The sequence below is a fragment of the Cyclopterus lumpus genome, chromosome 1 (genome assembly GCF_009769545.1).
Source record: "Cyclopterus lumpus isolate fCycLum1 chromosome 1, fCycLum1.pri, whole genome shotgun sequence".
Classification (NCBI taxonomy): domain Eukaryota; kingdom Metazoa; phylum Chordata; class Actinopteri; order Perciformes; family Cyclopteridae; genus Cyclopterus; species Cyclopterus lumpus.
The window spans coordinates 2,928,294-2,953,713 of NC_046966.1; the positions used below are offsets into that span (position 1 = coordinate 2,928,294).

The 25,420-nt window shown below is 46.2% G+C and overlaps 1 protein-coding gene and 1 long non-coding RNA gene across 3 annotated transcripts; one reads left to right on the top strand and one right to left on the bottom strand.

Annotated features, from left to right (window-relative positions):
- The first annotated feature begins 215 nt into the window (after positions 1-215).
- LOC117736831 (ras and Rab interactor 2-like) lies at positions 216-25,420 on the top strand. 2 transcript variants are annotated; one of them, XM_034542438.1, is made up of 13 exons: positions 216-301; positions 5,488-5,611; positions 8,534-8,628; positions 8,848-9,046; positions 9,129-9,243; positions 10,543-10,615; positions 10,757-10,848; positions 15,666-17,084; positions 20,675-20,757; positions 20,942-21,167; positions 21,447-21,578; positions 23,487-23,689; positions 24,027-24,137. In XM_034542438.1, exons 2-12 carry the CDS (start codon positions 5,543-5,545, stop codon positions 23,666-23,668), a joined length of 2,685 nt encoding a protein of 894 aa, XP_034398329.1. In that variant the 5' UTR covers positions 216-301; positions 5,488-5,542; the 3' UTR covers positions 23,669-23,689; positions 24,027-24,137. The 2 variants fall into 2 exon arrangements, with proteins under 2 accessions (XP_034398329.1, XP_034398319.1); XM_034542428.1 differs by having other exon boundaries at positions 249-301; positions 23,487-23,650; positions 24,027-25,420.
- On the bottom strand, positions 6,253-8,727 carry LOC117736971. The gene is made up of 2 exons (XR_004610004.1): positions 8,286-8,727; positions 6,253-7,486 (listed from the first exon to the last, which is right to left on the bottom strand). It is a non-coding gene; the product is annotated as an uncharacterized LOC117736971 (long non-coding RNA).

The following is a 25,420-nucleotide window of genomic DNA, read 5'->3' on the forward strand; positions in this document are numbered from 1 at the left end:
ACTGTCCTCGCAGTGATATCTGGAGTGTCACAGTTAATATTCTTCATATCAGTTGCTTTATGAACAACGATGAGAGACATTCAAAACGCTCCTCAGCCAATCAGGCAGAGGCGTCATGTTACCCCCGCCCCCCCTACACATCTGGGTCTCTCTAGGTCCTGCTCAGGACCCGGTGTCTCGGTCCGTCTGCCCGACGTTAAACATGTAACCGGGCGGGTCCGGGGGACAGGCAGGCTCCTCGGTGTCACGACGAACCCGAACCCGACGGCGGCGGAGCGGCGGAGCGGCGCGCGCTGGAAAGGTGAGTCAAGTTGTGTTTGTGCACCGGGACTCTGGTAAGGAAGTGGATCTATGCACACTGGCAACAAAGGCCATGTCAGTTGGTCCCGGAGAGGAACGCGTCCGTGATGTTTGAGTCTCTGGAGGAGTTTCAAACGGAGGTCCTGTGCGCAGTGAGCGTGCGCAGTGGAACCGAAGTCCTCAGGAGACATGAGAGAGTCTCAGCAGCGTTCTTGCATGTTGAGCGAGACAGATATCTTTTAAAAAAAATAATATTATTATCTATTTATTTCATGCTGCGTGCACCCATACAAGGTCATGTGCTCCTTATCCTGACCATAAAGCTCCATGCACGTGCACGGCTATACGTCACACACGTCACACAGGGACACAACCAAGACTGCACTTCTATATCAAGCTAAACCGTTTCACTTTGAAATATAACAAGACCCTCCCAGACATTATTGTAATACCTATAATAACAACTCAAATAGTCAAGGCATCTTAAATCCTAGTATGTGGATGGAATATTAATGTAAATTCTCACAGTGGCATTAAACTGACAGAATGTTGACCATAACCTTTTCCCACTGGATAAAACCCCACTAACAGCCACCGGCGTGTGGCCTTTGTCTCCAAAGGGTCAGCATTGATTCCCGGTCTGGTTTATTCATCCGACCAGCAGTGATGGAGACATCACAGGCTGGTTTCAGCCCCGTTGTCTTCCCGGCTCCATGCTATGTGACGTGAACAGGGATTTGAGTATTGGTATTATAAGTTAAAACAAAGATAACATACAATAAATATGCAACATCCTCAAAGCCACCAGACTGCAGTCAGACCTCCACACAGACTAAATAAACCTCATCAAAACCCAAGTCTGGTTGAAGAGTAGAAAAGAGCGGCTGAATGAGTGAGATCCACAAAGCAGCGTCACATTATCAATGATTCATAACCCTGTTTTTCAACAGTGTGGTTGGAGGTGACACGCCAGAGGAAAAGCAGTCCGTCGCCTACTTTCATTGGGTTTTCCCATGTGTAAAAAAAAACATGGATTCATTTCGCTGGAAAAAGAGTGAAATGCTAAAGAGCCACTGAAGGAAGGAGTCTTCCTGCTGAGGGACTGTGGATTCAAAATAACAAGCGTTATGAAAAGAATAATCGAATCTGAATCCGTGCTGAAAATGAATGCATACATAAGATATCATTCCCCGCTCTCTCAACTCTCTCCAACCAAAAGACAACGTGCAGAGGTCTCCCTCATCTCCGCCCTCTGGGGATGGAAGTCTCTCACTTGTTTATTTCAAAAGGAGTGATTCCACCGTGGAGTTATTGGAGCGTATGAACCGTCTGTCTTGGCAACGTGTTGCAACACCTCCACACGATCTGTGAGACCCGTCTGAACCGGATCTCTTCAGGAACAGTGAGCTGACGTCTATCCAGGTAATAAAGGGGACCATTTCTTCATTTAAGCTGCTTCAGGAATCTGCTGGAGAGATTAGCTTCTCCGAGGCTTTTGAGGCCCACGAAGCCCGAGTTGCACGCCGCGTTGTGGAAGTGAATCAGCCGCAAGGTATTTTAATGACTCCTAACTCGTCGGCACTTGATAGGGTCGTGGAGTTTGTGTCCGCTGTGCCCTTAAAAGGACAGTTGCTTTTGTTTCTAACGGTCGATTGTTCTGTTTTTACGTGTCTGTGATTTCTGTGCTTTAACATTTCAAAGTAAACTGGTCAAACCACTTCTCTGCTAGTCGAAGGCGGAACCGAGAGCCCGGCTGGTTTATGGAAGCAGCAGCCGGTGTGAGAGTAATCTGTGAACACTGGATGCTTCCACAGGAGCTGTCTGCTAACTGGACTGAATATCAGCTTCCAGAGTTGATTCACATCCAGAAATATGGCTTCTTCCATCCCTCCATTGGCACTACAAGTCCCATCATGCTTTGGGGGGGGGGGGGAATGAAAGAAATACGTATAATGTTGCCCTGGAGACAGTGAGTTTGCTTATGGGCTACAACTTGAGCATCGTGTTTGTTTATTGTTTAGCATTTAGACTAAAGAAAGTCTGATTGTTAATGATTATTAGGAACGATCTGAAGCTGTAAGAGGCATCTTACTTGTGGAGTTATTGATGTTTATGTGTGGATCATGTTGTTTCCCGTAAAAGGCCACTGCAGAGATATTCAGTTACCAGCTGCCAACGCGTGGAGGTGTTGCATCCTGGGAAATAGGTTAACATTTTCTTTATTGGACAACATCCAGCATATCATTTTGAGATCTCCTGCATGCATTCCCTTCATAAAGTGAAGGCTCATCTCTGACTTGAATCCAACGGGGGCAGGGGGCCCTTACAGCTTCCCGTTGGTTTTGTGCTTCAGTGGTGCACATTCACAGGGGAATATACAATAACTCAAAATCCAACTATCTAGTTGCCACACAGGGAGAGGCCTATGGGGCCCCTGAGGGTCCGGGGTTGCAGTACGCAGTACGAGCTTGGACCGAAGTCATTAAAATCCACTTTCCGGTGTTTGTTTTCCCTTTGCCGGTCTTTCATAACTCAACCACAACAAGCGCTGCTAGGATGGAGGTATTGGACTATTATCTGGTCATTGGGAGGCTCCCACCCTATCTGCTCATCTGCTCTCCTCCCCCTCTTCCTTTCTACGTCTCAGAAACAGGAGTTATGTGGAGACATTGCCTACCTCCTTCCTTGGCCCAGTGTTCCTGGTACTCATTTAAAGGGGAGTAGCCCAGAGAAAACCGCCCGGGCTTTTCCCCGTCGACCTTTTGGAAAGTCGGTGTCGGCTTTTCTTACCAGTTGTATATGAAGTTTCATCGGCATTCGCATGTTGCAATTGCAAGCCTGCTGAAACTATAATTAGAGGTTAGGCTGTTGGTCAGGCTGGTGTTAGACTGACAGAACGTCCATAAACAGTTCATGGAAAAAGCTGTGAGCGATCAGCCTCCTTCCTGGTGGAGCTGTTGTTTAGGAATAGTCTTTATAATTAAAGTGAGTAAGTAAAGTAAACGACCAAGTCGGTGTATTTAAATAAAACACACTCTTTCCATCCCTTCCTGTCCTGTGAACACACACACACAGACACACACACACACACACACATACACACACACACTCACTCACACACACACACACACACACACACACACACACACACATAGCCCAGTAGCCTGAAACCTTGTTTATAGAAGCAATTTTAATGAATTTTAAACTCATACCTCATACTAGATATTTATGGATCTACTTTATTGCCTTGATACAATCCAGTCACATATATACAAATGTATAACAATGACAAATGTGTTGTACAAAAATGAAAGTTCATCACCCTGTAAACAATTTGATTCGGCTAGAAAAATATGAACTCATTGTTACTCACTGTTCTATGATCTCCCGCTATTAAAGCATTTAAAAATGTCTTTCTAAAATCCGGAGACATATTCATTACATTAATGGGTTATTTTACTTCCTAATTCAAGCTATTTGCTTTTATCAGTATCAATGGTGGTTAGGTCTGCCTTCAGCAGGCGCTTGCTTAGTAACCAAGACCCAGAGGTGCACGACCAACACCGTGATAACGGCAAAGCCGTCGCTCTTCCAGCTAAATATTCGATGACGTCATTGTCTACGTCCACCGGGGGAACCGTAGGTTTGTGGTCGCCGTAGTTGCATAGGTCCGGAGGTTGGCAACATTGACGGGACCCTCTGGAGGAAAGAGGCTCAGGACATGGGGGCGAATGGACTTGAGTGGAGGCTGTCTGCTAGCAAGCCAGGGTGAAGGCTGCTGTCTGCCTGGGAGTTCGGATTAGGACTAGGACTGAGCGCTTTGCAGGAAACGGTTGCCTCTCATCCAGGTGGGGAACAAACAGACTCCCCCATAACCTCTCCTCTTATTCAGCAGTGTAGTACGCTCATCAGGGCTATGAGGAACTTCAGATTAATGCAATAGTGCCACAGTTCATATTTGCACTTCAGAACAGCAACAAATTGCACCACACAAATCTGCTTGTGATACCAGCAATATGAACTTGTCATAGTGTGCCATCAACAAAGGTGTGATAACAACACACACAGAGGGAGAGACGTATCCCAGGTAGACATCACTCCTCTAGACCTTTACATAGATGATATGTTGAATAATTAACTTTAAAAGATGAATTTGGCTGATGGCATTGTTATTATTATTTAACATTTCCTGTGGATAATATCTAATCTTGTTTTCAAGAATTCTTTTGGACACGATATTAGTGTAGTAAACAATCTGATCCTGAGACAGCCCTTTATGTGCTCATTGGGTTTCTTGCCGAATGATGAACTAAACTGAATAGGCACCTGCTATAAAAGGTTTGAAACACCCGGAACCATCCTCCAGGTTTTAAAGGTCTAAAAGCTGCATTCTCTCTAATGTCCTTTAGGGGGAGACTCCTCTAAATTTAGGATCTCAGTTTATAGTTTGATGCATGGTGCTCATTTCTTAAATTATTATCATTTAGAGTCAAAAAGACCATAAAGCAGGATATGCTTTAGGGCGGGGCTACCTTGTGATTGACAGGTCGCTACCACAGCGTTTTCCGGTCTGGGAGTTGTCAGTGTTTTCATCTTACAACTTTAACCCTTTCACGGTGTGTGTTTTCACTGCATTCGGTTGTTCTTATCTCCACCCTCAAGTCTCACTTCTGGTAGATGGTGACGGAGATAAAAAACAAATGGACGAATGGAGCATCTCCCTGGTTTGGGCGGATTGTGAACCTCTGCCATGACGGGAAGGGCCGGCCTAATAGTTGTAGTCTGGCTAGAGAGAAAAGGGGGAGACAGAAAGAAGGTGGGAGGACAAATAGATACAGATAGAGAAATAGATAAACTACGGTGGGAAAGAAGGGCAGCTCTGCTAGAACCGAGGACAAGATGGAAAATGAATTAAGTATGTATTGCATGGGAACAAAGTCCAGGGGAAATGGAGAGTACAATGTGAGAGAGGGAGGAAACAAGAGAGACAGATAATGAGAGGACAGAGGCTAAGGATTAATACAGTTGTCTGAGATCACGGGGCGATGGAAAGGGGGAACAAAGAGAGAGGAGGCAGGAGAATGAAAGGAAAAGAAGAGAAGTGAACGGGGTGGGGCCAAAGCAGGAATGTCCTCTGGTTGCACCACAGCTAAAGTGTCTGAACTGAAGCGTTCTTCTGACCCACAGAGCTCCTGCAGACCCATATGTAAGAGCTCCCCGGTCCTGTGGACAGGAAGACAACATGGCCTCCGACTCTCCGCCCAGGAACCCCCTGAGTGGCCTCACGGACAGGAGCGGGAGCTTCTTTAAGGTGAGGACTGATGGGTGGTTCATGTGGCTCCCTTTGAAATATAAAACACAACACTTCCTGTGTACCAAATGTGCTTTTTTAGAAAGGCTGACTCAACACTTGTTTGTTTAGAACAGAACAACCAAAACCTAAAAAACTAGGCTACATCTGGTTACAATGCGGTTAAACCTAGACGTATGTTTTACCTCCATAAAGAAAAGTATAAATTCCATGTACAGCATAAAACATGTGCTGGCTGGTGAGATAGACACACCTAGCTTTGGCTAAAGTTAAGTAAAGGCCACTTTTTGTTTCTTTGCGACCCCTGTGGACAAAAGTGGTCATGTTTTCCTGGAACGAAGACTACATTTCCCATGAGCACCACTGATAATAAGATCATTCACTGTTCGCACAGTCCATACCTTGGAAAAGTAACACTCGGGTCCATCGTGACATCGTGAGCCCGGACATACAGGAAGCCGGGAGATATATTTGAAACATTTAAGGGTGGGTGGGTCAAACAAACACAGGACTCTCACCCAGGAGGCAGCTGTTTGTGTCATTATGTTTGAACAAACCAAAACAAGTTGTAGGCTGAAGCCTTTCACACACTTCTCATTCAATTTAAACACTTAATAGATTACAAAATATTAACAAATTAAGATGATTAAAGCCAGTGTGGGCAAATAAATGTGTTATATTTGTTGAAATTCTAATTACATCCTCACAGCAATCAATGAAACAAATGCTCTGACAAAAAATAGAACAAAATAAATCTGCTCTGGCTGCCATGAGGGCGTGGATGTTGTTACCAGTGTTGCTACAGCAGCGTCATCAGAACCTCTTAGTTCATTCAGGTTGTTTGTCTCAAACAGACAAAGTTGGACCCAGAGTGAACTAAGAAACAAACATGAAAGTTGTCTTGCTTTAAACTGCCGTTTCTTCCATCCTCACTAACCCTGAAAGCATCTGTGTCAAAACCAAACATAGTTTCCCGGTGACTCCATCCATGGCTTCACCAGCAGTTCATGCAGAGAATCACTTACCTCGACACACATGCACACACACACACACACACACACACACATGCACGCACGCACGCACGCACACACATTCAGGAGTTTCCATGTCGTCTGCTCTGGCTCCATCCCCCATTTACATTCTCTCCACTGCCACATTCATAACTCTCTCTGCTGGACTCTGTGCACCCCCCTCTGTATACAGCATTCCTGTGCTGGACTTGATTGTTGTTGTTTTCACCTGAGCTTTAAAGAGATACATATAATATTAAATAAGAATCGGTGTGTGAATATGAAACCAATAGAGCGAGGTCCGTGTCACCGGGGGGAGAGAGATGACATGAGGAATAAGCGCGAGTCAGCAACTTTGTCTGTTTGTAGCTTGTAGCTTTAGGGTTCTCAGTGCGTTTAACAGGACGCGTATGAGAGAGCTGTCCGTCGCTCTGCAGGGCTGTCCCTGGCTCCACCGGGCCTCTCATTGAGCGTCCTCAGTTTGAGTTTGAAGTGGACAGCGCTCAGGGCTCATGCTGTAGGGTGTGAGGCTCTGGCTCCACTTAGTCGTCTGAGGGGAGAGTCTGTGGTCTGGAGCCCAGCTGGACAAGGAGGCCTCCTCCTGGTTGAAATGTTAAGTGTTCCTGCATGGTGCTTTGTGTTAGCACGCCATGGGGGAAGTCAGATACCATGACACTGACATGCCTTCTCTGCATCACCTCACATATCCGGTCTTCATTATATTGTGCTCTGCAGACAGGAATAGTGAGGATGCTGAGGATACAACGACTGTTTGACCCAGATCACCAGGGTACAGCAGCCACACGTCTACATCTGCTCGGATAGGTTTTTAGGAGGTTCTGCAATGTAGAATGAGGACTTGAGGCTGAGAAAAGAAAAGAAAACAACAACTTGAGAAGCAATTAGTTGCTCGAAGTCTAAATGCAGCCGAGCGGTTTCTCCACATTTTTCAGGGCGGGGGGGGAGGGAGGGGGGAGTTTCATAATAGTTATTTAAATTCTGTCAGAACGTATTGTCATATCTTTCGTTACTTTACACCAGAGGTTTTCAAACAGTGGAGGGAGATGAAACGGGAGTCAGAAAGGCAAAGATGCTGCATGAGGCGAAGGGGACGGGTGGGTCTGTCCCACTGATTGGTCCATTTTATCAACACGGGCAGCGCAACATCGCTTATGAGAAAATAAAATACTTTTACCCGATGGCAGCAATCTGTGTCAAATATCGCAATTCTTTTCATAGCTCAGTCACACCCGACACGATCCACGTATTCAATGTGACTTCACTCAGGTCCCGAGGTTACCGTTATCTCTAATGCATCATCATCCAAGAGACACCAGAGCAATCATAGAAAAAAAGAAAACCCTGCTCATAAATTGTGAACAAGTGTTGATCGAACAAACAGGGCTGAAGTTGTAACTCACTGAACGGCTACATTCCACTCCCTGTCTGCATTCTCCGTGGCCACTGGGCGGCAGACCACAAGGGTTCTAGGTATGCTTTGTGTCAGCGATCGTTAAACATATTCCATATCTGCCACCAGTAGTCATAACTCGTGCTAAATCTAAACTAAGATTACATGATCAACACATTATCTCCTGAACTAGTCCAGCATGGCGCGAGAGGAGCCATGCTGCCGGAGTTCTGCATGTGTTTGCACACAGTACCTCTCACTCTGGGTGTTAATGTGGGTTGGTTCTCTGACAAAGCTTTATCTTTGTTGTTTTCCTTCCTGGAGGAAGTGAGGTCCGCACACAGGAAACGGTTACTCTGCCCTTTGTTCCAGATGTGACCAGCACAGTTCCTCCGCGTCCCGCTTTCTAATTTATGTTTGAGCAATGCTGTCGGTGTCCTTCACGGCTGTCCCCTCTCCTCTTCTCCTTCTTGTCCCCCCTCTCATTCTGTCTCCTTCCAGCTGATTGATACATTTGCGTTGGAGATTGGGGAGCTGAAGAGAGAGATGGTCCAGACCTCTACGACAGCCAACAGAGAGCCCATGGATCTACGAGGGTAAGGCGGCACTTCGTCGTATCTTCAGCCTGACTCGTCTTGTGTTTTTCATGTCTGAAGATATTGTTCTTGATGAGCCACACCGTGTTTCACCGTCAGCCGGCGTTCTGTCCAAATCGGATTTCCCTCACCAGCGTTTGGGAATGCTCGTTGTCACCAGCAGATGGCGAAAGAGTTTCACTCCCTGTGTCTCTCCCTCTCTGTGTGTTTCTCTGCCAGGCTGGAGGGTGAGGTGAGCGGCGTTTACCTGCAGTCCCCCCACTGTGGCGGGCAGGGGGGCGAGAGGGATTCCGGATACGACTCGTTGCGAAGGAGGATGAGCGTGTTGGACAGGCTGAGTCGAACCCATCCGGTGTGGCTGCTGCTGGCTGTCAGTGAAGAGGAGGCCAGTCGCATTCTGCTCCGGCAGCCCCCTGGGGTGAGGGGTCACCGTCCGGACACAAAACGCTAATGCGTCTTATTCGATTATTGTCTGATATTGGATATTTCATGACTTTCAGGTTTTCCTGGTCAGGAAGTCAGCCGCGCTGCAGAGAAAGGTTCTGTCTGTGCGTCTGTTGGAGGATCCGTCGGGAACTCCCATCAGCCACTTCCCCGTCAGAGAGAGCCAGTACAGTAAGGAACATCACATCGTAACACATCTCAAAATCGTCGCTGTTCGCTACGCAATCTGGCTCTGTCCAGATTAGGTTCAACAGTTTCACTGGCCATGCCTTGTTTGCTAGGAAAAGTAAATTCATGTTGACTCCAGTTGTGGTCTTTCAGTTCCACCACAACCACCTCAAGGTCAGAGAGTAGATTCCTGCTGGCAGTGAGCTGCTCTTCCACTGTGTGGTCATTTGTTTGCACTGCCTCAGCAGTGACATTGAACAGGTAACTTACGGTCGCTCAGCAGCTGTGTGGATGTGTGACTTTAGGAACACTTGAAGGAAGTCAAGATGTTGACATAGGATGCCACACGAGAGAAAAGCAACCGCATTCTTGTGGTCAACTGTTGTGATCGTAACCCACAAAAACATTGAGCGTCATTTCAGTTGTAACTGTGCCTATTACTTCCAATTAATAGTCATTAGACATTGTTCTGTGCTTCAGTTTATGGAGCTGTGATGGGGCCAGAGTGTGATGACACACCAGCTGTCGATATTCACCGCTGAAATGACAGCACCCATGGGAGGGGGTGGGGGGGTGGGGGGGGGGGCTGTGCGTTTGGCCTGGTTTGTCCTTTAGATGTGGGTCAGCTGCTCTCCAGTTGGCCTCTTGCACGGCCTGCTGCTTTAAGTTAGCCACGCACCGACGGTTTGAACTTCACTCTGAACCAATACAAATCACCAGTCCTTTTATGGCACACTACTCCCTAACAAGCACAGCGGTGCTTACATATCACATTGGGAAGGGTACATGCTGTCCTTGGAAGTCTCACATTAGCCAGCTCCAAAGCAAAGGAATGGTCACTTATTGGTTGTGTACAGTAAAGAGCAGATGTAGGAGTAGCTTGATGAAACAGTGACCGTGGGGGCTGAAGAGGGATTTAAACCCTGCTTCTAATGTCTGCACCAAATTCCACTGCTCCTCTTGGAACCATGATCTGTGCCAAATGTTGTGCCAATCAGATGTGGAGATGCAGTATCTCATCCCTTAGAAACCCTGAATATCTCCACCAAATGTCACCAAATCCATTCCACACTGGCATAGACATTAAAAAGCAAAACTGTCTCTGGTGTACTAAAAGAAAAGACGGGGATCACTAAAGTCATTAGGGTTCATCCTCTGAGGACCTTGAACATCTGCTGGACCACAAAAGGCTTCCCTTTGTTCAGCATCTCCTCTAGTGACAGAAGCTCCAAATGTAAGCGACTACAACTGCTCCAGTCTATGAATTTTAATTCAGTCTGTAAACATTTCATTTGCTTGCAGCCTTTTCTCTCGAGGAATCTGGGATCAGCTTTGCAGATCTGTTTCGCCTGGTGGCCTTCTACTGTATTAGCAGGTAAACCCTCCACCCGTCACATCCCCAGCTTCTCTGTCTCAACGTACACATGTATATGTTAAAGTGTTGATTAAAAACCAATCGGTACGGTATCACAAAACATGCTGAAGTGCATCAACATTTTCTCATTCTTTCACTTAGGGATGTCCTGCCTTTCACACTCAAACTCCCAGAGGCCATTGCATCGGCTAAGACTCAGAAAGAACTGGAGGAGGTGGCCCAGCTGGGAGCAGGTAGCCTCATTGATTATTTTATTGTGTGAGGTAACAATCCATATTTTATATGGCTGGTTTTGCAAGTTTTTACTATAAACCAGCTTCAGTTAAGCATGTTTTACATGAGTTCTACAGTTATTAGAATTATTTCTGACCGTTCAGTCATTCGTTGACATTCATTTCACAAAAACAAAACTTAGCCTTAGCCTAGCTTAGCATGAAGACTTGACGCAGGGGCAGACAGCCAGCTTGCTTCCCTCTAATGCTTAAATAGGCATTACTAGCACTTGTAAAGCTTCTATTAACACATTTTTGTGTTAGTTAATACATAAAAAATTAATTAATAAATGACAATTTGGGGTGTTAAGTTGAATTAGTGGCTATGTTGACAAACAACATCTGCCAGGTTTTGTACCAGTGTGTCTGTACAGAGCCTCATACTGAAACCTCCAGACATGGACCTCATCTGGCAACCCACACTATAGGAGACTGTGAAAAGATATGCTGCGCAGATTGATACACTCTTTTTCTATTACCAATTGTCATTGTTTACATTTATGTTTGTGTACAAATTAATTATATTCAATTCATCTGTATTCTCTAAAATCACTAATTACAAATTTGCCTCAGAGGGCTTTACAACCCGTCCAACATACGACATCCTCTGTCCCAGGACCCTCACATCGAAACAGACAAAACTGCCCCAAAAAAACCTTTACAGGGAATAAAAAGGAAGACACTTCAGGGAGAGCAGGGATCTGTCTCTCTGGATGTACAGAAGGCTGACAGACAAATGAGATACTTCTTGTCAATTATTAATCTTCACGGCTGCTGGTCGAAGGATTTTTAAAAACTTCATACAGAGCCAAACCTGTTTCCCCCCCTGCTTCCAGTCTTTATGCTAAGCTAGGCTACTTGCACAACAGCAGTGTTGTACTTTAATACCGTACATTGTTTTTAACCTCAGGGTGCCTGTCTGTGAGTGCTACACCTGCGATAAGAAGCAGGTAAGCCGAGATAAAGCAGCCAGCATGTGTCTTTTCCTTTGCTGGTTTCACAGCCGATTGAGTCACTTCATCTCTGGAAGTTATTCCAGGCTCGGCTCTGTGAATCTGCGGTGAGTCAGCTTCCTACAGTAAAAGCATTCGACATAGCTCAGAGCTCAGTGTGGGGGAGGAGGGAGTGGCGAGTGGAAAGCTACACGCCGTGTGAGTGCTGACATAACGTGTGTCATGGATGCAGACACACACTCTCCTGTGCATGGGGGGGGGGGGGGGGGGGGTGTAATGTCTGATTTATACACTGAGGGTGGGGGTCTGTCGTGCGTTCACCTCTCGATACGCCGGTGGATTCATTGCCATTTCTTTTTCGTATTTGGACCCGTGGTGTTCGATGGCCGTGATTCAGAAGTCCCATACAAGTTTGTCCCAACACAAACATGGCTTGATGAAAGCCTGTAGCTGGAATGAATAAGGTTGTTGTTGTTGTTGTTGCTGTTGTGACAGGATGTGAGGTAGTTGTTCAGAAATCCACACATGTCACATTGTTCAGGAGTTGAGTCTTTGCGGCTCTCTGCGAGCTCACAGGCCATCTCTGCGGGAGCTTTTCCACAGAAGAACAGACCAGCCTGCACTGGTGTGCCGTTCTGCTGCTCTTCCATTTTGATGTGCAGGAGTTTGAGCCAGCCGGTGAGCCTCTCTTAGCTAACTCATACAGCCATTAAGGGAAACGCCCTCCTCCACTGGAACGATTCTATTTAAAGGCACATTATATGCTGGGGAATCTGGGCACGCACATGTGAAACACAAACACATGTTAGGAACGGAGACATTTGGATATCGCAGTGACTTTGTAACTGATTTTCAGCTGCGTCGTTTGAGGCACTTACTAACTGCTTATTAAATATCTATTTCTCATGAGAGCAGGACTTTACTTAGTTTGTAGTCAAACTAGCAGTGGTTCATTTCGGGATGGCAATGTTGAGTCGGTCCGCCATTTTGATCCGGACTGACAGTGAATCTCTTCATGTTCGTGTCTCCTCGGGACGTATCGTAGCTGTTCTAGCGCAGTCATCGGGTCACCAGTTGAATTAGCCACAGAGTGGACATTGGTTCATGACTAAATGCAAAACTAATGGAATTGCCATCAGCCTCAGCTGCACATAAGCTTATTAGCTCATGTTAGGACCATAAACCAAGGTGAAAGTGACATCATAAATATGGCGTGGTCAATGTGAGCATGTTAGCGTTCTAATGTTGCTATTACTGCTGGGCAGCCTCACCTAGCTGTTAGCATGGTAGCATGATGCAGTATAAAGGGCCTTTCACACAGCGCTATGAAACCACTCTGAGCCACAAGGGCCCCGAGCAGAGGGGAGAGTTGGAACATTAACAAGAAAGGGTCTCGGCACTCCTGTTCTTTCTGCATATATTCAGCAGCATACATTTGGTTTGTGCAAATGACTCTCATTGCAAAAATAATCCAATTCACAAAGATCAGCGCTAACAGACACAACGGGGACATTTTTGGAACTGAAGTTCCTTTTGTGAGGGATGTCACTGGTTGCTCTCTGCCAATGTTCTGGCAACTGTGTTCTGGGTTTAAACGCAACATTTCTACTTTGCCACCCGGTTGTTTGAAATCGCTGTAATATTATTAGTGAATCAGACATCAAGACGGGGTAAGCCTATAAGCCTATAGCAGCATATCAAGGGGCTCGACCAGGGCAAACCTGATTCAGCCCTAACTATAAGCACTATTAAAGAGGAAAGTCTTAAGTCTATTCTTGAATGAGGTGACTGTGTCTGCCTCCAGGACTGAAAGTGGAAGCTGGTTCCATAAAAGAGGAGCTTGATAACTGAAGGCTCTTGCTCCCATCCTACTTTTTAGGACTCTAGGAACCACAAGTAGCCCCGCATTTAGTGAGCGCAGCTCTCTAGTGGGGCAATATGGTACTACAAGCTCCTTAAGATATGATGGTGCATCACCAATCAAGGCTTTGTAGGTGAGGAGAAGAATTTTAAATGTGATTCTTGATTTTACAGGGAGCCAGTGCAGAGCAGCTAATACAGGAGTAATGTGATCTCTTTTCTTAGTTTTTGTGAGTACACGAGCTGCAGCATTCTGGATTACCTGGACAAGATGTGCCTGATTTTTGAAACGTAGATGAAAAAATGCAATCCTTGAGATTTGCTTCACGTGGGAGTTAAAGGACAAGTCTCGGTCAAAGATAACGCTGAGATTCTTTACAGTGGTGTTGGATGCCAGGGCAATGCCATCTACAGAAACCACATCACCAGATAATTGATCTCTGAGGTGTTCAGGGCCCAGTAAAATAACTTCAGTTTTGTCTGAGTTTAACATCAGGAAGTTGCAGGTCATCCATGTTTTTATGTCTTTAAGACATTCTTGAAGTTTAGCGAGCTGGTATATATATATGTATATATGTTGTATATATACATATATGTATATATGTTGTGTATATATACACTGTATGTACAGTATGTATAAATACATATACTGTATGTATGCTACAGTATGTATAAATACATATACTGTATGTGTATACATGCATATATGTCTATGTTTATATACTGTATATGTCTGTTTATATACTGTATATGTATATGTTTATATATATGCATATGTATATATGTATATATAGAGAGAATATGTGTGTACATATGTATATATATGTACTATATATTTACTGTATATGTATTATGTATATATATTTCTGTATATATATACAGTATATATATCACATATGGATTAGTTCTGCCAGCCTATAAGTGACCAGCCTATATTTTGTTGAACTGATCACAATCAAAGCATATTTTCTGAGACTCAGCCATTGTTTCAACACCAGCTTTAATCTGAGAATTTTTTTTGGTCAAATATGACAGATAAATGTTAACATACATTAAACATTAAAGGTGCTACTCTGCAGACAGACTGCACAGTGTCATTGCTCACATGGACCAGTATGAAGACCACGGGCAGATTTCAGTCTCCAGACGCTGAGGTACTAGCACAGATATGAATACCAGCTTCTTTATGGCCACAGGCCATTTTTAGCCTGTGAAAACTGTCATCACTGGGCTTATGCTGAAATCCCTGCATAGATATTTTGGAATAATTGTGTTGTACATATGATAGGATATGATAGGATGATAGGATATAGCATGTATTTCTTATCAAGTTATCAAAGCTCCGAGTGTTAGCATGAAGACTGCTTTGCCAAATAGCTGAAAACAATGGATGGATTCAGTGGGACAGCACACACCAAAATGAGAGCACATGTCTTCCATTTTTTCTGTCGAAATATTAAATGAAAGGCAGAACGTCAGTTAAATGAGGTTTGCTGGTAACACTAGCTTCATTTAACAACGTAACATTGTACAACTAGTCCGTAGCACGTAGAAGTACGAGAGAGGAAAACCGAGCAGGAAGAAGGAGTGGAGGAACTGGAGCTGTGTGCCGCGGGTGTGTTGTGTGCCGTGCCCTCCCACTCTGGGATTAGCATGGGCGACTCCCTCTCTGTGTCTCTGGGCGTGTGCCGGCACCCTGTGAATCTGAGACAAGAGACACAGGCTGAGCTCACTGCGCTTCTACCACCAGCAACACCAAAGACCGGCAAAGAGAACAACTTAGGGAAAGTTTGAGGAAAAGTCTGAGCTGTTGGTGAGAAATAGTTGAGAATGCTGTCTTTTGTTCTTTTTAACCTTTTCTTTGACTGATCTTTTTTAATTTGAACACTCTGGACCTTGAATTTGTCCGAGGAGAGATATGTGTCTAGCTTACAGATAGTAAATGTGTCTGTGTCTCTATTGCAGGCTTCTGGGACTCTGCCCTGTGCAGTCAGCGGCGCCCTTCCCCCCGTCCCTGTCGCCCTCTGAGCCGTACCCTCAGCCCCCAGGGGACTAACAGGAACAGGGAGGTCCAGGCGTCACGGCTGAGGCACACCGGGGCTCACTGCGACAGTGCACCTCCGACCCTGAGGTCCGGCGCTCCTCCACCTTCCTTTCATCTTGAGAGAAGACATTCCAGTGGTCCCCTGTGCTTTGTCAACCCCCTATTTCTCCAGACTCACCACCACCACCACCGGCGTGAGGACGACCCAGCTTCACATGCTGTCAGGTCCGGTAGCAAACTAGAGAATGCGGCGAGACCGTCCGTGAAGCCGATCAGCAGCAGCCAAGGGAGCGAGCAGCACGTTGACAAGACCAAACTGAGCGGCAAATCGCGGCCACCTCCCCCACGCCCTCCTCCCCCCCGCTCGATGCCGCGCCGGCGCCCTGCTCCACCACCACCTGGACCTCCAGCTGCTACCACCAGACCCAAGAGCATGCCAGAGGCTGTTGCTTTGTCTACAAAACAGCAACCGTCCATCCGCAGGCGGCCGGCTCCCGCTCGACCTTCAATGGGTGCCAAGCATAGCAGCCCTTCCAAAACTGCCAGCTCACCAGTCCCTGCGCCCTCAAACCCCCCACCTCCAAGGCCAAAGAAGCCGGATCTGGAAGCTCACCGCTGCCACATTGCCCTGGATGATGAGACCATTGCCAAAGCTCTGTCCCAGGCCAAGCTTCCACCCTGCCAGCCTCCACCTGCTGTCCCTGCTGTTGTGCTACTGGAGAAGAACGCTGGGAGTCTGTCCGCTTCTAAGGAGCGGGGACGCCAGCGGCTCAGTGACATGAGCATGTCCACTTCCTCCTCTGACTCACTGGACTATTCTCAGTCTCCTGGATTCTCCCTGGGCCTGGCCCCTAGTCCATCCCGACACCTCACTCATCAAGACCCAGTGGAGGACAGCAGTGAAGACGATGAGGACAAGGAAGAAGACGAGGAGGAGGACTACGGGGTCGGTCTGGAGACAGACCTAGAAATGCGCCACCGTCCGTCCTTCAAAGCACGGAGTCGAAGGGTCGGCGTTACTCTGAGCGGTGGCTCCTTCATCCTCCCAAGGGCCCTGAAGGGACGCTTCCTTAAGGTGAGCGGCATGCTCAGCTCCCTCATGACCCCCGAGAGACGGGCGGTGAAAAGGATCGCTGAGCTGTCCAGGGACAAAAGCTCATATTTTGGCTCCCTGGTCCAGGACTACATCAGCTTTGTTCAGGAGAACCGAGGCTGTCACACCTCAGGGATGGATTTTCTGCAGACTCTAAGGCAGTTTATGACACAGATGAAGGCTTACCTGCACCAGAGCTCCGAACTGGACCCCCCTATCGAGTCACTCATACCGGAGGACCAGATTGGTAAGAAGGCTGCGAATCTTTAAAACCATTTGAGATTTGTTGTTTGCTTGGCGGGATCGTTGTTCTTGACTTGGTGAAACTTCTGCGTCTGCATGCGTGGGCACTTGTGTAAAGTTTTGGTTATCACCGTCTCTGACAGCATGCACCTCTCTTCATCTTTTCCTTCCGGTATCATTTGAGAAGGAAAACGCCTTCAGCGTCAGTGAGTGCCCGGGCTTGTCATTGCCTTACACTAGTTGAAGTTTTCCATATTAGCCTTCCTCACTGCTGGTGTTGAGTTTCAGAAATGCCAGTGTGCTGTGCCCCAACGAGTAAAACTTGGCTCCTGTTGGTTGCCTCCTGTTGGTTTCCATAAGGCTCATTAAAAAAAAAAAGAAAAGCAGACATTTTCATTAGGCCTGCTTGGTATTCAATCTAGTTGCGGTGCTCACTGAAATGTGTGATCGGCAATAAGTACTGGATACTGGCACATATGTGGACCGATTATTAAAGCAAGATGCGTTGGACATTTGTGATCATTGTCTTATTTAGTTGCTTGGAAAAAGAAACCCAGTACTTGGTATTGGGACTAAATCCCTCATTGTGTCAAAGTTGTGGATTTTTTCCATTGAGGTCATGGTGATTGTAAAAATAAAGTTTTGCATGCGTGAGCAGCTCTATCAAAGGGACGTTTCATTCCAATCAGATTATTGTGCACTCGAGCATTTGCATGAATATGTAAGTATGTCTTTGCACTCATCTCTTGTCCCTTGTTCATTGTAAACAATAACAGCAAAGCCTTGTTCAGAGACAGAGCAGGGATCCATTCTGGTTGTGCTAACAGACCACAGTGTCTCACACTCACAAACGTTCCCATTGGAGAGAGGCAATGTGAAGAAATGTAAACGTTTTTTCTTATGAAGAGACTCTGGAAATTAGAATGAAGTTTTTCAATAACAGTTTCGGCTGAGCCGGAAATTCCAAACTATCAGGCCTAATTGTTAGACGGTGAAAGGTGTGTCACAATTACAGCTATTTATTTTTCTGTGAGCTCCGAGCAGGCGGTCTGCCTGACGTCAACTACAATCCCACACAATAGGTTCAAAAGAAAGGAGAAGTGGAGCGGAGCTGACGTCTGGGCTCTGAGTGTTTACAGAAAGATTACGGCTGAAAGTCGGACATTGGGGGAAAGAAATGCTGCGTTTGTCCAGACTTTTGAGTGTTTGTTGCAACTGTAATACTAGCTAGAAGGATCAACCGTTGGGTACAGGGGGGCTGTACACCTGATCGAACACGCCCTAACTCATGCCCATGGAGGCTGGCAAGGAAAAGGAAAGCTGCTATTTGTGGGACGTACATGAGAAAACCTCACACTTCTGTGTTCCTTACTTTGAGTGTGTTTTACTCTCTCGCTGCCTGCTGGTGTTTATGTTGTTGTGTGTCTGTGCACATGTTTATCACAGGGTCTCCTAAAGTTTATCGAAGTGGAGGAACACTTAGAACAGGCTGGAGTCGAGAACATCCCAATAACAAACATTGCTCAACATGCAGGAAATGAGCCTTTCTGGGGGGGAATTAGGAAGTCCACATTCAGAACGTGTGTGTGTGTGTGTGTGTGTGTGTCCTTTAGCAGCCTCTGTGCTGCTCCTTGTGCACACATGAGGATCAGTGGAATCTCTCCGGCCTCTGTAAAACACCTCGGGCGCTCCCCTTGTTCTCCACTTGCGATGCATTGGTCTGAGCAGGGTGCAGTAAGGAACTACAGAGCTCTTACCCCGGGCGACCCCACAACGCATATGCTGTGGTGTAAGAGCAGCACATTCTCCCTCTGACTCCACAAGGACAGGATTCTTGTTTGTGCACGCTGGCCTGTTCCTGCACTTGGTTCTGCGAAGCTCATTGCAAGAACTGTGCCTGGAGGCCGGGGATGCTCGTGCGTGAATGCTGCGTCAGTGCTGCCAGGGAACAACAATGCAACATGCTGTACATAGCTGAGGTAGGCAGGAGAGTGTTTGAAGCCGATGTGTGTAGGTGGGAGGTACAGATGGAGTCATTGTGGAGGTCGAGATGAATGTGATACTTTTAAAGATTGTTCACGGTCAGACTCGAGCTGAGAACCAACAACCCCGACACTCTTTAACTCTTCAAAGAAATATGTAATCTATGTGGTAAAACCTGACTCGTGAATGTCACACTTTGAGGTTAGTTACTTCATTACCCTACCAGTGTGTAGCTATTCCGGGGCATTTGTTGGTAGGAATGTATTATAATATTCAGAACTATGCTTTCATTTGTGTATAAATCAACCTGAAACTAAGAGTCCTCATGCATTCATTAGCTTGAATGAGCCGTCTATATTTACATCTGGAGCGGGTTCTTTTCAAAGAGTCCTCAATGTTACACCTCCATGTCTCTACAGCGGCCCAGAAGGGACAAACCAGACCCTCACTCCAGAGAGAGTGAGGTTGAAGGGGCAGCTTGAACATGTTGGTATGGATGCATTGTGTAGGTGGGGGGAGGGGTATTCAGTACCAGTCACCACTCAATCCTACACACTGGTCCTTTAAGATTGTTTCAAACCAGGAAGTGAAAACGGTCACATTTGCATGATTTTTTTCTTTTTTGTGTGTGGATGTACAGTATATACCTTTCCTGAAACAGAAGCTACTGGCTTGTTTTTTTTCTTTTTCTTTTTCTTTAATTAAATTCAATTCAATTCAATTCAGTTTATATCACAAATTACAAATTTGTCTCAGAGGGCTTTACAATCTGTACACATACGACATCCCTGTCCCAGGACCTCACATTGAATCAATAATAAAACTATTTGGGACCCCCTTCAAAGGATTCACATGTCCAGCAGGAATGACCGGGCCACAGGCCGAGGGACACGGACAGGACTCAGAAAATAGGAGTCGGTTGTTGGTTGTTGAGGTTTTTATGGGAATTGTGTTGACAATAAGAAAGATATTAAGAAAGACAGTCTTCTCCTTCAACAAGCCCACGTCCTCCTCACAGTGCAACATTAGGAAGTGTTTGGTGAGAGTGTACTAAACAGACACTGACCCCGGCTCCCATAGTTTACATCATCGGCTGAGAAGTTTTCTCCGAGCTGATGTACACATGCCACTGTAATGGTCTGGGTTGGGCCGTCAGCTGACTTTGTACAACGTATTGAATCTCCTTTTATGTGTATATATATATTTATATGCAATACAGTGTTCAGGTGACCAAACAGTGCCGTGTTTCTAACTTGTATAGAACCTGTGGGATGTGTCCTGACCTTGGTCTCACACAAGTTTATTTTCCTCTTTAATGATTTCTTGTAACGTGGCGTGTGTGTGTGTGTGTGTGTGTGTGTGTGTGTGTGTGTGTGTGTGTGTGTGTGTGTGTGTGTGTGTGTGTGTGTGTGTGTGTGTGTGTGTGTGTGTGTGTGTGTGTGTGTGTGTGTGTGTGTGTGTGTGTGTGTGTGTGTGTGTGTGTGTGTGTGTGTGTGTGTGTGTGTGTGTGTGTGTGTGTGTGTGTGTGTGTGTGTGTGTGTGTGTGTGTGTGTGTGTGTGTGTGTGTGTGTGTGTGTGTGTGTGTGTGTGTGTTACTGTCATCTTCTGCAGACCAGGTGCTGGAGAAGGCCATGCACAAGTGTGTCCTAAAGCCTCTGAGGAGTGTGATCGAGAATGCTTTACATGACTTCCAGGTAAGAGAGGAGTGGAATCTTGTTCTCCAGCAGAGTTACTCTACCGTCCCATAATATCATGAATTTCATAGTTCCCACACTCATAAGAAAAGGATACGTTCTTAGCTAGAGAAGAATCACATCCCCAAAAGAGAAGCTGGTCTTTACTGGGTCAAGTAACCGGTTGGCCTGTGGTTCTCTGCAGGTGAGCAGCGGCGCTTTGCAGCAGCTGAGGGAGAACCTGGCCCTGGCTAAGGCCAAGAGGCCGCAGGAGTTAGGGGTGGACGGAGCCGTGCCTCCCGGCCCCGAGGCTATCGAGAAGATCCGCCACAAGTTCCTGAACATGAGGAAGATGTACTCCCCCGAGAAAAAGGTGTCATTGCTGCTGCGTGTGTGTAAACTCATCTACACCATCATGCAGGATAACTCAGGTATGGAGAAGTTTTCCCCAGAAAGCCCGAGAATAAAACCAATATAGCAAGTAAAGCAGTGGTTATTTTGAACTCAATCTAATTTATTTGTATAGCCCTAACATCGGAACAGGGGACAACAAAACAAGAAACCTCAGTGAGAGCAACAGAGGAAGTCTCCTCTTCTGTTTGGAATATCAAATGTTTTGTGACCCAGATTCTTTACGCCGATGCCCTTTGGCAGACCTGTGTGGCCAGCACACCCCCCTCCCTCACCGCTCTGCGTCTGCTTCCCACCAGGGAGGATGTTCGGTGCGGACGACTTCCTGCCCATGCTGACGTATGTGGTGGCTCAGTGTGACATGCCTCAGCTGGACACAGAGATCCAGTACATGATGGAGCTGCTGGACCCGGCACTGCTGCAAGGAGAAGGTAGGTCCTGTAGTTCGTCTGCTCCATGTCTCATACATGACCTTCTTGGTGTGTACAAGGCCACACAGAGGACAAGGCCAAATGATGTGAGAATGGGCATCTTTAGCTTAGCATAGAGACTGTAAGGGGAGACAGCAAACAAACTACAATAATAAGTGATTACTGTTGGGTGAGATACATGCCTCGGGTATGCCCTCCAGGAAGCTGCTCCAACCACACCGTCAAGTCCCCCAACGAACTCCAGAGGGAATCTGCTCTAAACCTAACAGGAACATACCGTGTGCACAGGGCCACTCTGTGACAGAAACACACTCATGAACAATAAGCAGTTACTGCTGCTCACATTAACCAACAACAGGAAAACTAGTCTACTCGCCACACTCGTCCATGTCTCCCAAACAAGCAGACAACATCTCACTCACCAAACAAGATGCACATCAAGCCAATTACAACCAGCAGAGGTAACTCCATGACGCCAATCTCAACCTGGTAAATCAAGATCGGACGAGCCCCCGTATGCTACCACCCGGCTCAAAGGCTGCAACATAAATGGGAGACTGGCCGAGTGTAAAAAATAGATACATTAAACAATCATGGAGAGCCAGTAATCGGTACTGTCAGCATGTGTGAAAATGTCTGAAACAAATCAGCGTCCGTGTCAGACGAGGAAGAGACCGTCAATGTTCAGGTGGAGAGGCTTTAAAGCTGGAACCACACCAGGATCAGGTGTGGCCCTTTAGCTGACGGTCAACATCCTGAAAGACAGACGGGAGCCAGCAAACAGGACACAGACCGCGAGTGGAAGGGAGGGGTCGTCCCACTTCAGGACGTCCGGTGGGTCACAGTGTGGCGTGAGGTCAGATGTGTGTCGTACAGGAGACACGCTCTACGTTAAATGCTTTGGGAATGGTCTTCACCGTCACGATGACCCGGTTAATGTGGTCATCAACACAAAGTAAAGTGAGGTAGATGATAGATGAATGCCTCCCGTTCTTCTTAAAGCTGCTCTCATCAATATGTTTTTGAGAAATAGTGGATTAAAGTACGACATGGATCAAAGATGACATGTTGCTTTAAATTACCACATAGTCTGCAGTTTTGGGGTCTAATGAACTGGAGATGTTTGTAATCCCTTTCCGTTCCTTTCGTGCTACGGATCAAAGTGACCACTTTTCTATAATTTAGTCATTTTAGACGTCTGGGTTCTGTCAAAAGTCTGTCACAGGAACACTGTGGGCACTGGTTATGAGCTGGCTTGGTGGCTCGAGGTTAACTGTGTACCACTGCAGTACAGTGAAGACGACACTATTACTACTGCAGTATCATCATCAGCTCCAGCAACATCTCCTCAGACCTTCATATGATCACATGATGCTGAAATACATCCACGTTGTTAAAGACTTATTTCTTGTGGTAGAGGAAGTCATCTTGACGCGTTTTTGGACGTTTTGCGAATCTTACTTATTCTATCATTCTAACATACAGTAGTAGGTCTTGTACCGGGGCCCTCTCAGCTCCGTGGAGTTCACCAGGAAGCTTCTGACCGCTTGAGAAACTTAAGACATGGGCAGGAAATTCCAGTGTGTGTTTGATTTGAATGGGCTGGAGCAGGTTCAGAGGAAAAGTGAGGCGGACCCCTGCCAGAATGAAATACTTTCCTATCAGCGTCAAGTGTCTGGCACGTACAGCATGCTCATTGTAGAATGTATCAAATGTGGTGTGTGTCCTCGAGCTTCACTTCATTATTTTATGTGATGGATTCATTTCTATTCCAAAGGAGGAAGTGTTCCCCTCTTGCTCATGTCATGTCCGCTGGTTTTATTTCTACAGGACTACCTCCGTTTGGTTTCCTTTTCTCCATCCATCCTCAAAACGTCTGTTCTTCCTTTCTCCTTTCTCCCTCCCCAGGGGGCTACTACCTGACCAGCGCCTACGGAGCCATGGCCCTCATCAAGAACTTCCAGGAGGAGCAGGCGGCACGGGTGCTGAGCTCTGAGGCCAGGAACACTCTGCACCAGTGGCACAGACGGCGCACCACCCAGCGGTCAGCGCCGTCTGTGGACGACTTTCAGGTATCGCGCCTGACCTGAACCCAACTTGAACACCCGGCAGTGAGTCTGAGTTGTACCGAAAAGATTATAAAATCCAAACCAGCATGAAAAGGTGCCGCGTTTCGGCCCTCGTCGGTGAGAAGGAATACATCTTAAGTTTCTACTAATATCACTGCATGAGGACCTGGAGCCAGGGTTCACTTGTGTGTCTGGGTAGAGAGCACCCTCTTGTGGAACATGAAACAACTGCATGGGATTTATTAGTTGTTTTTTCTTCCCTGGCTATCACTGCACGTCTTTTTTCTGCCTGCGCTCTTGACTCTTGACCTTCGTTCATTGTGGAGATTTTCCATCACGGCCAATTTATTAACACAGGACTTTTTGTTCCTTTCTGTAGAACTTTCTCCGTGTAGCTCTGGAGGAAGAGGACACAGGCTGCACGGCCAAAACCCTGATCGTCCACCCGTACACAACCACGGAGGAGATGTGCTCACTCTGCGCTTACAAGTTCAAGATCCCGGACCCTGACACCTTCGCACTGTTTCTGGTCACCAAAGACAGCAGCCAGCAGCTGGCCCCGGACACACACCCTCAGCGGATCAAAGCCGAGCTCCACGGCCGGCCCCGGGCCCAGGTCTTCCACTTTATCTACAAGAGGGTAACGAACCTCAACCTCCGTGTGCCTGCCATCATCATGCACAATGGAAACTGCCTTCAAATTGAATAGAGATGGACATTTTCACAGCGTGCTGCGCTGGATCCGAAGCAATACTTTGGTGTTATTATGGTGGCGTATGTAGATTCCGTAGATAGTTTTGAGGACGGCCCAATGGAAAGAGAAACCAAGCTGTATATTGGCACATTGATGCAGGTATAACACATATGATGCAAGGCAAATAAGGTGGGTTAACTTATGAGGAACCACCGAGGGGTAGGAGCAAGACTGTGGCTCAGTTTGGGTCAAAAGGAATGTGAAGTAGGTCAGGTGGTGTCAGATGGTGTGTAGAGGCTGGTTTGCAGGATTTGGAGCATGTGAAGTATCATAATGGAGGCGGAAGGTTTCTTGAACATGTATGCTGTCCTTAAAGAGTTCATACAGTTTAATATTGCATTTTATGTAACCAACTTTTGCCTTAACTGCTGTTGTCTCGGGTGCCTTCGAAAGGAATCAAACATACTCCAGTATGTTGCTACTGAAAGCTTTTAGCCATCATCCAGGGATTCTTCAGCTTTCATCAAAATGAATAAGTCAAATTAACTATTGGAAAGGTTATTGTTTTGTATTGCTCTTGTGTATATTTTCTGCAATTGCTGGTCAATTGTAACTTGTATGTCCGTGTAGAAATATTTTTATATTCAAATTTTCCGTCGCTAAAGATTTGTATTCTGATTTAATATTTCTGTACAGGACTCGACAGTGGATTTGCGATTTTATGCCAGTTATATCTCAAAAGTCCATTTAAAACGACACTGTTTCTATAATTTGTTCTGGAGAGCTCAACGCTGACTGGAAATATATACAATCCTCTCCAAACATAATATTATTTAATTTTTTTATATTTTGTGAGTAAGTGTCCATTTTGGACAGCACAGCAACTGTAGGATTTGAGTAGATCTTTAGGATGTAATCCACATGCAACACATACTTCCATAAGTCACACACATTTCCATCCACAGACAGGAAACTGATTTCAAATGATTGGCAGAGCCTACAGGGCTCCGAAGGGTTTAACTTAAGGGAATATTTTGGAGCGTCTTTGTGGGTTGATGTATAAAATCAAATGAACCATT

Coding starts and splice junctions, on each gene's coding strand:
- LOC117736831 (XM_034542428.1), top strand. CDS start 5,543: ATGGCCTCCGACTCTCCGCCCAGGAACCCCCTGAGTGGCCTCACGGAC. Junction 21,168..21,446: donor CATCATGCAGGATAACTCAG/GTATGGAGAAGT, acceptor GCTTCCCACCAG/GGAGGATGTTCGGTGCGGAC. Junction 21,579..23,486: donor GGCACTGCTGCAAGGAGAAG/GTAGGTCCTGTA, acceptor CTCCCTCCCCAG/GGGGCTACTACCTGACCAGC.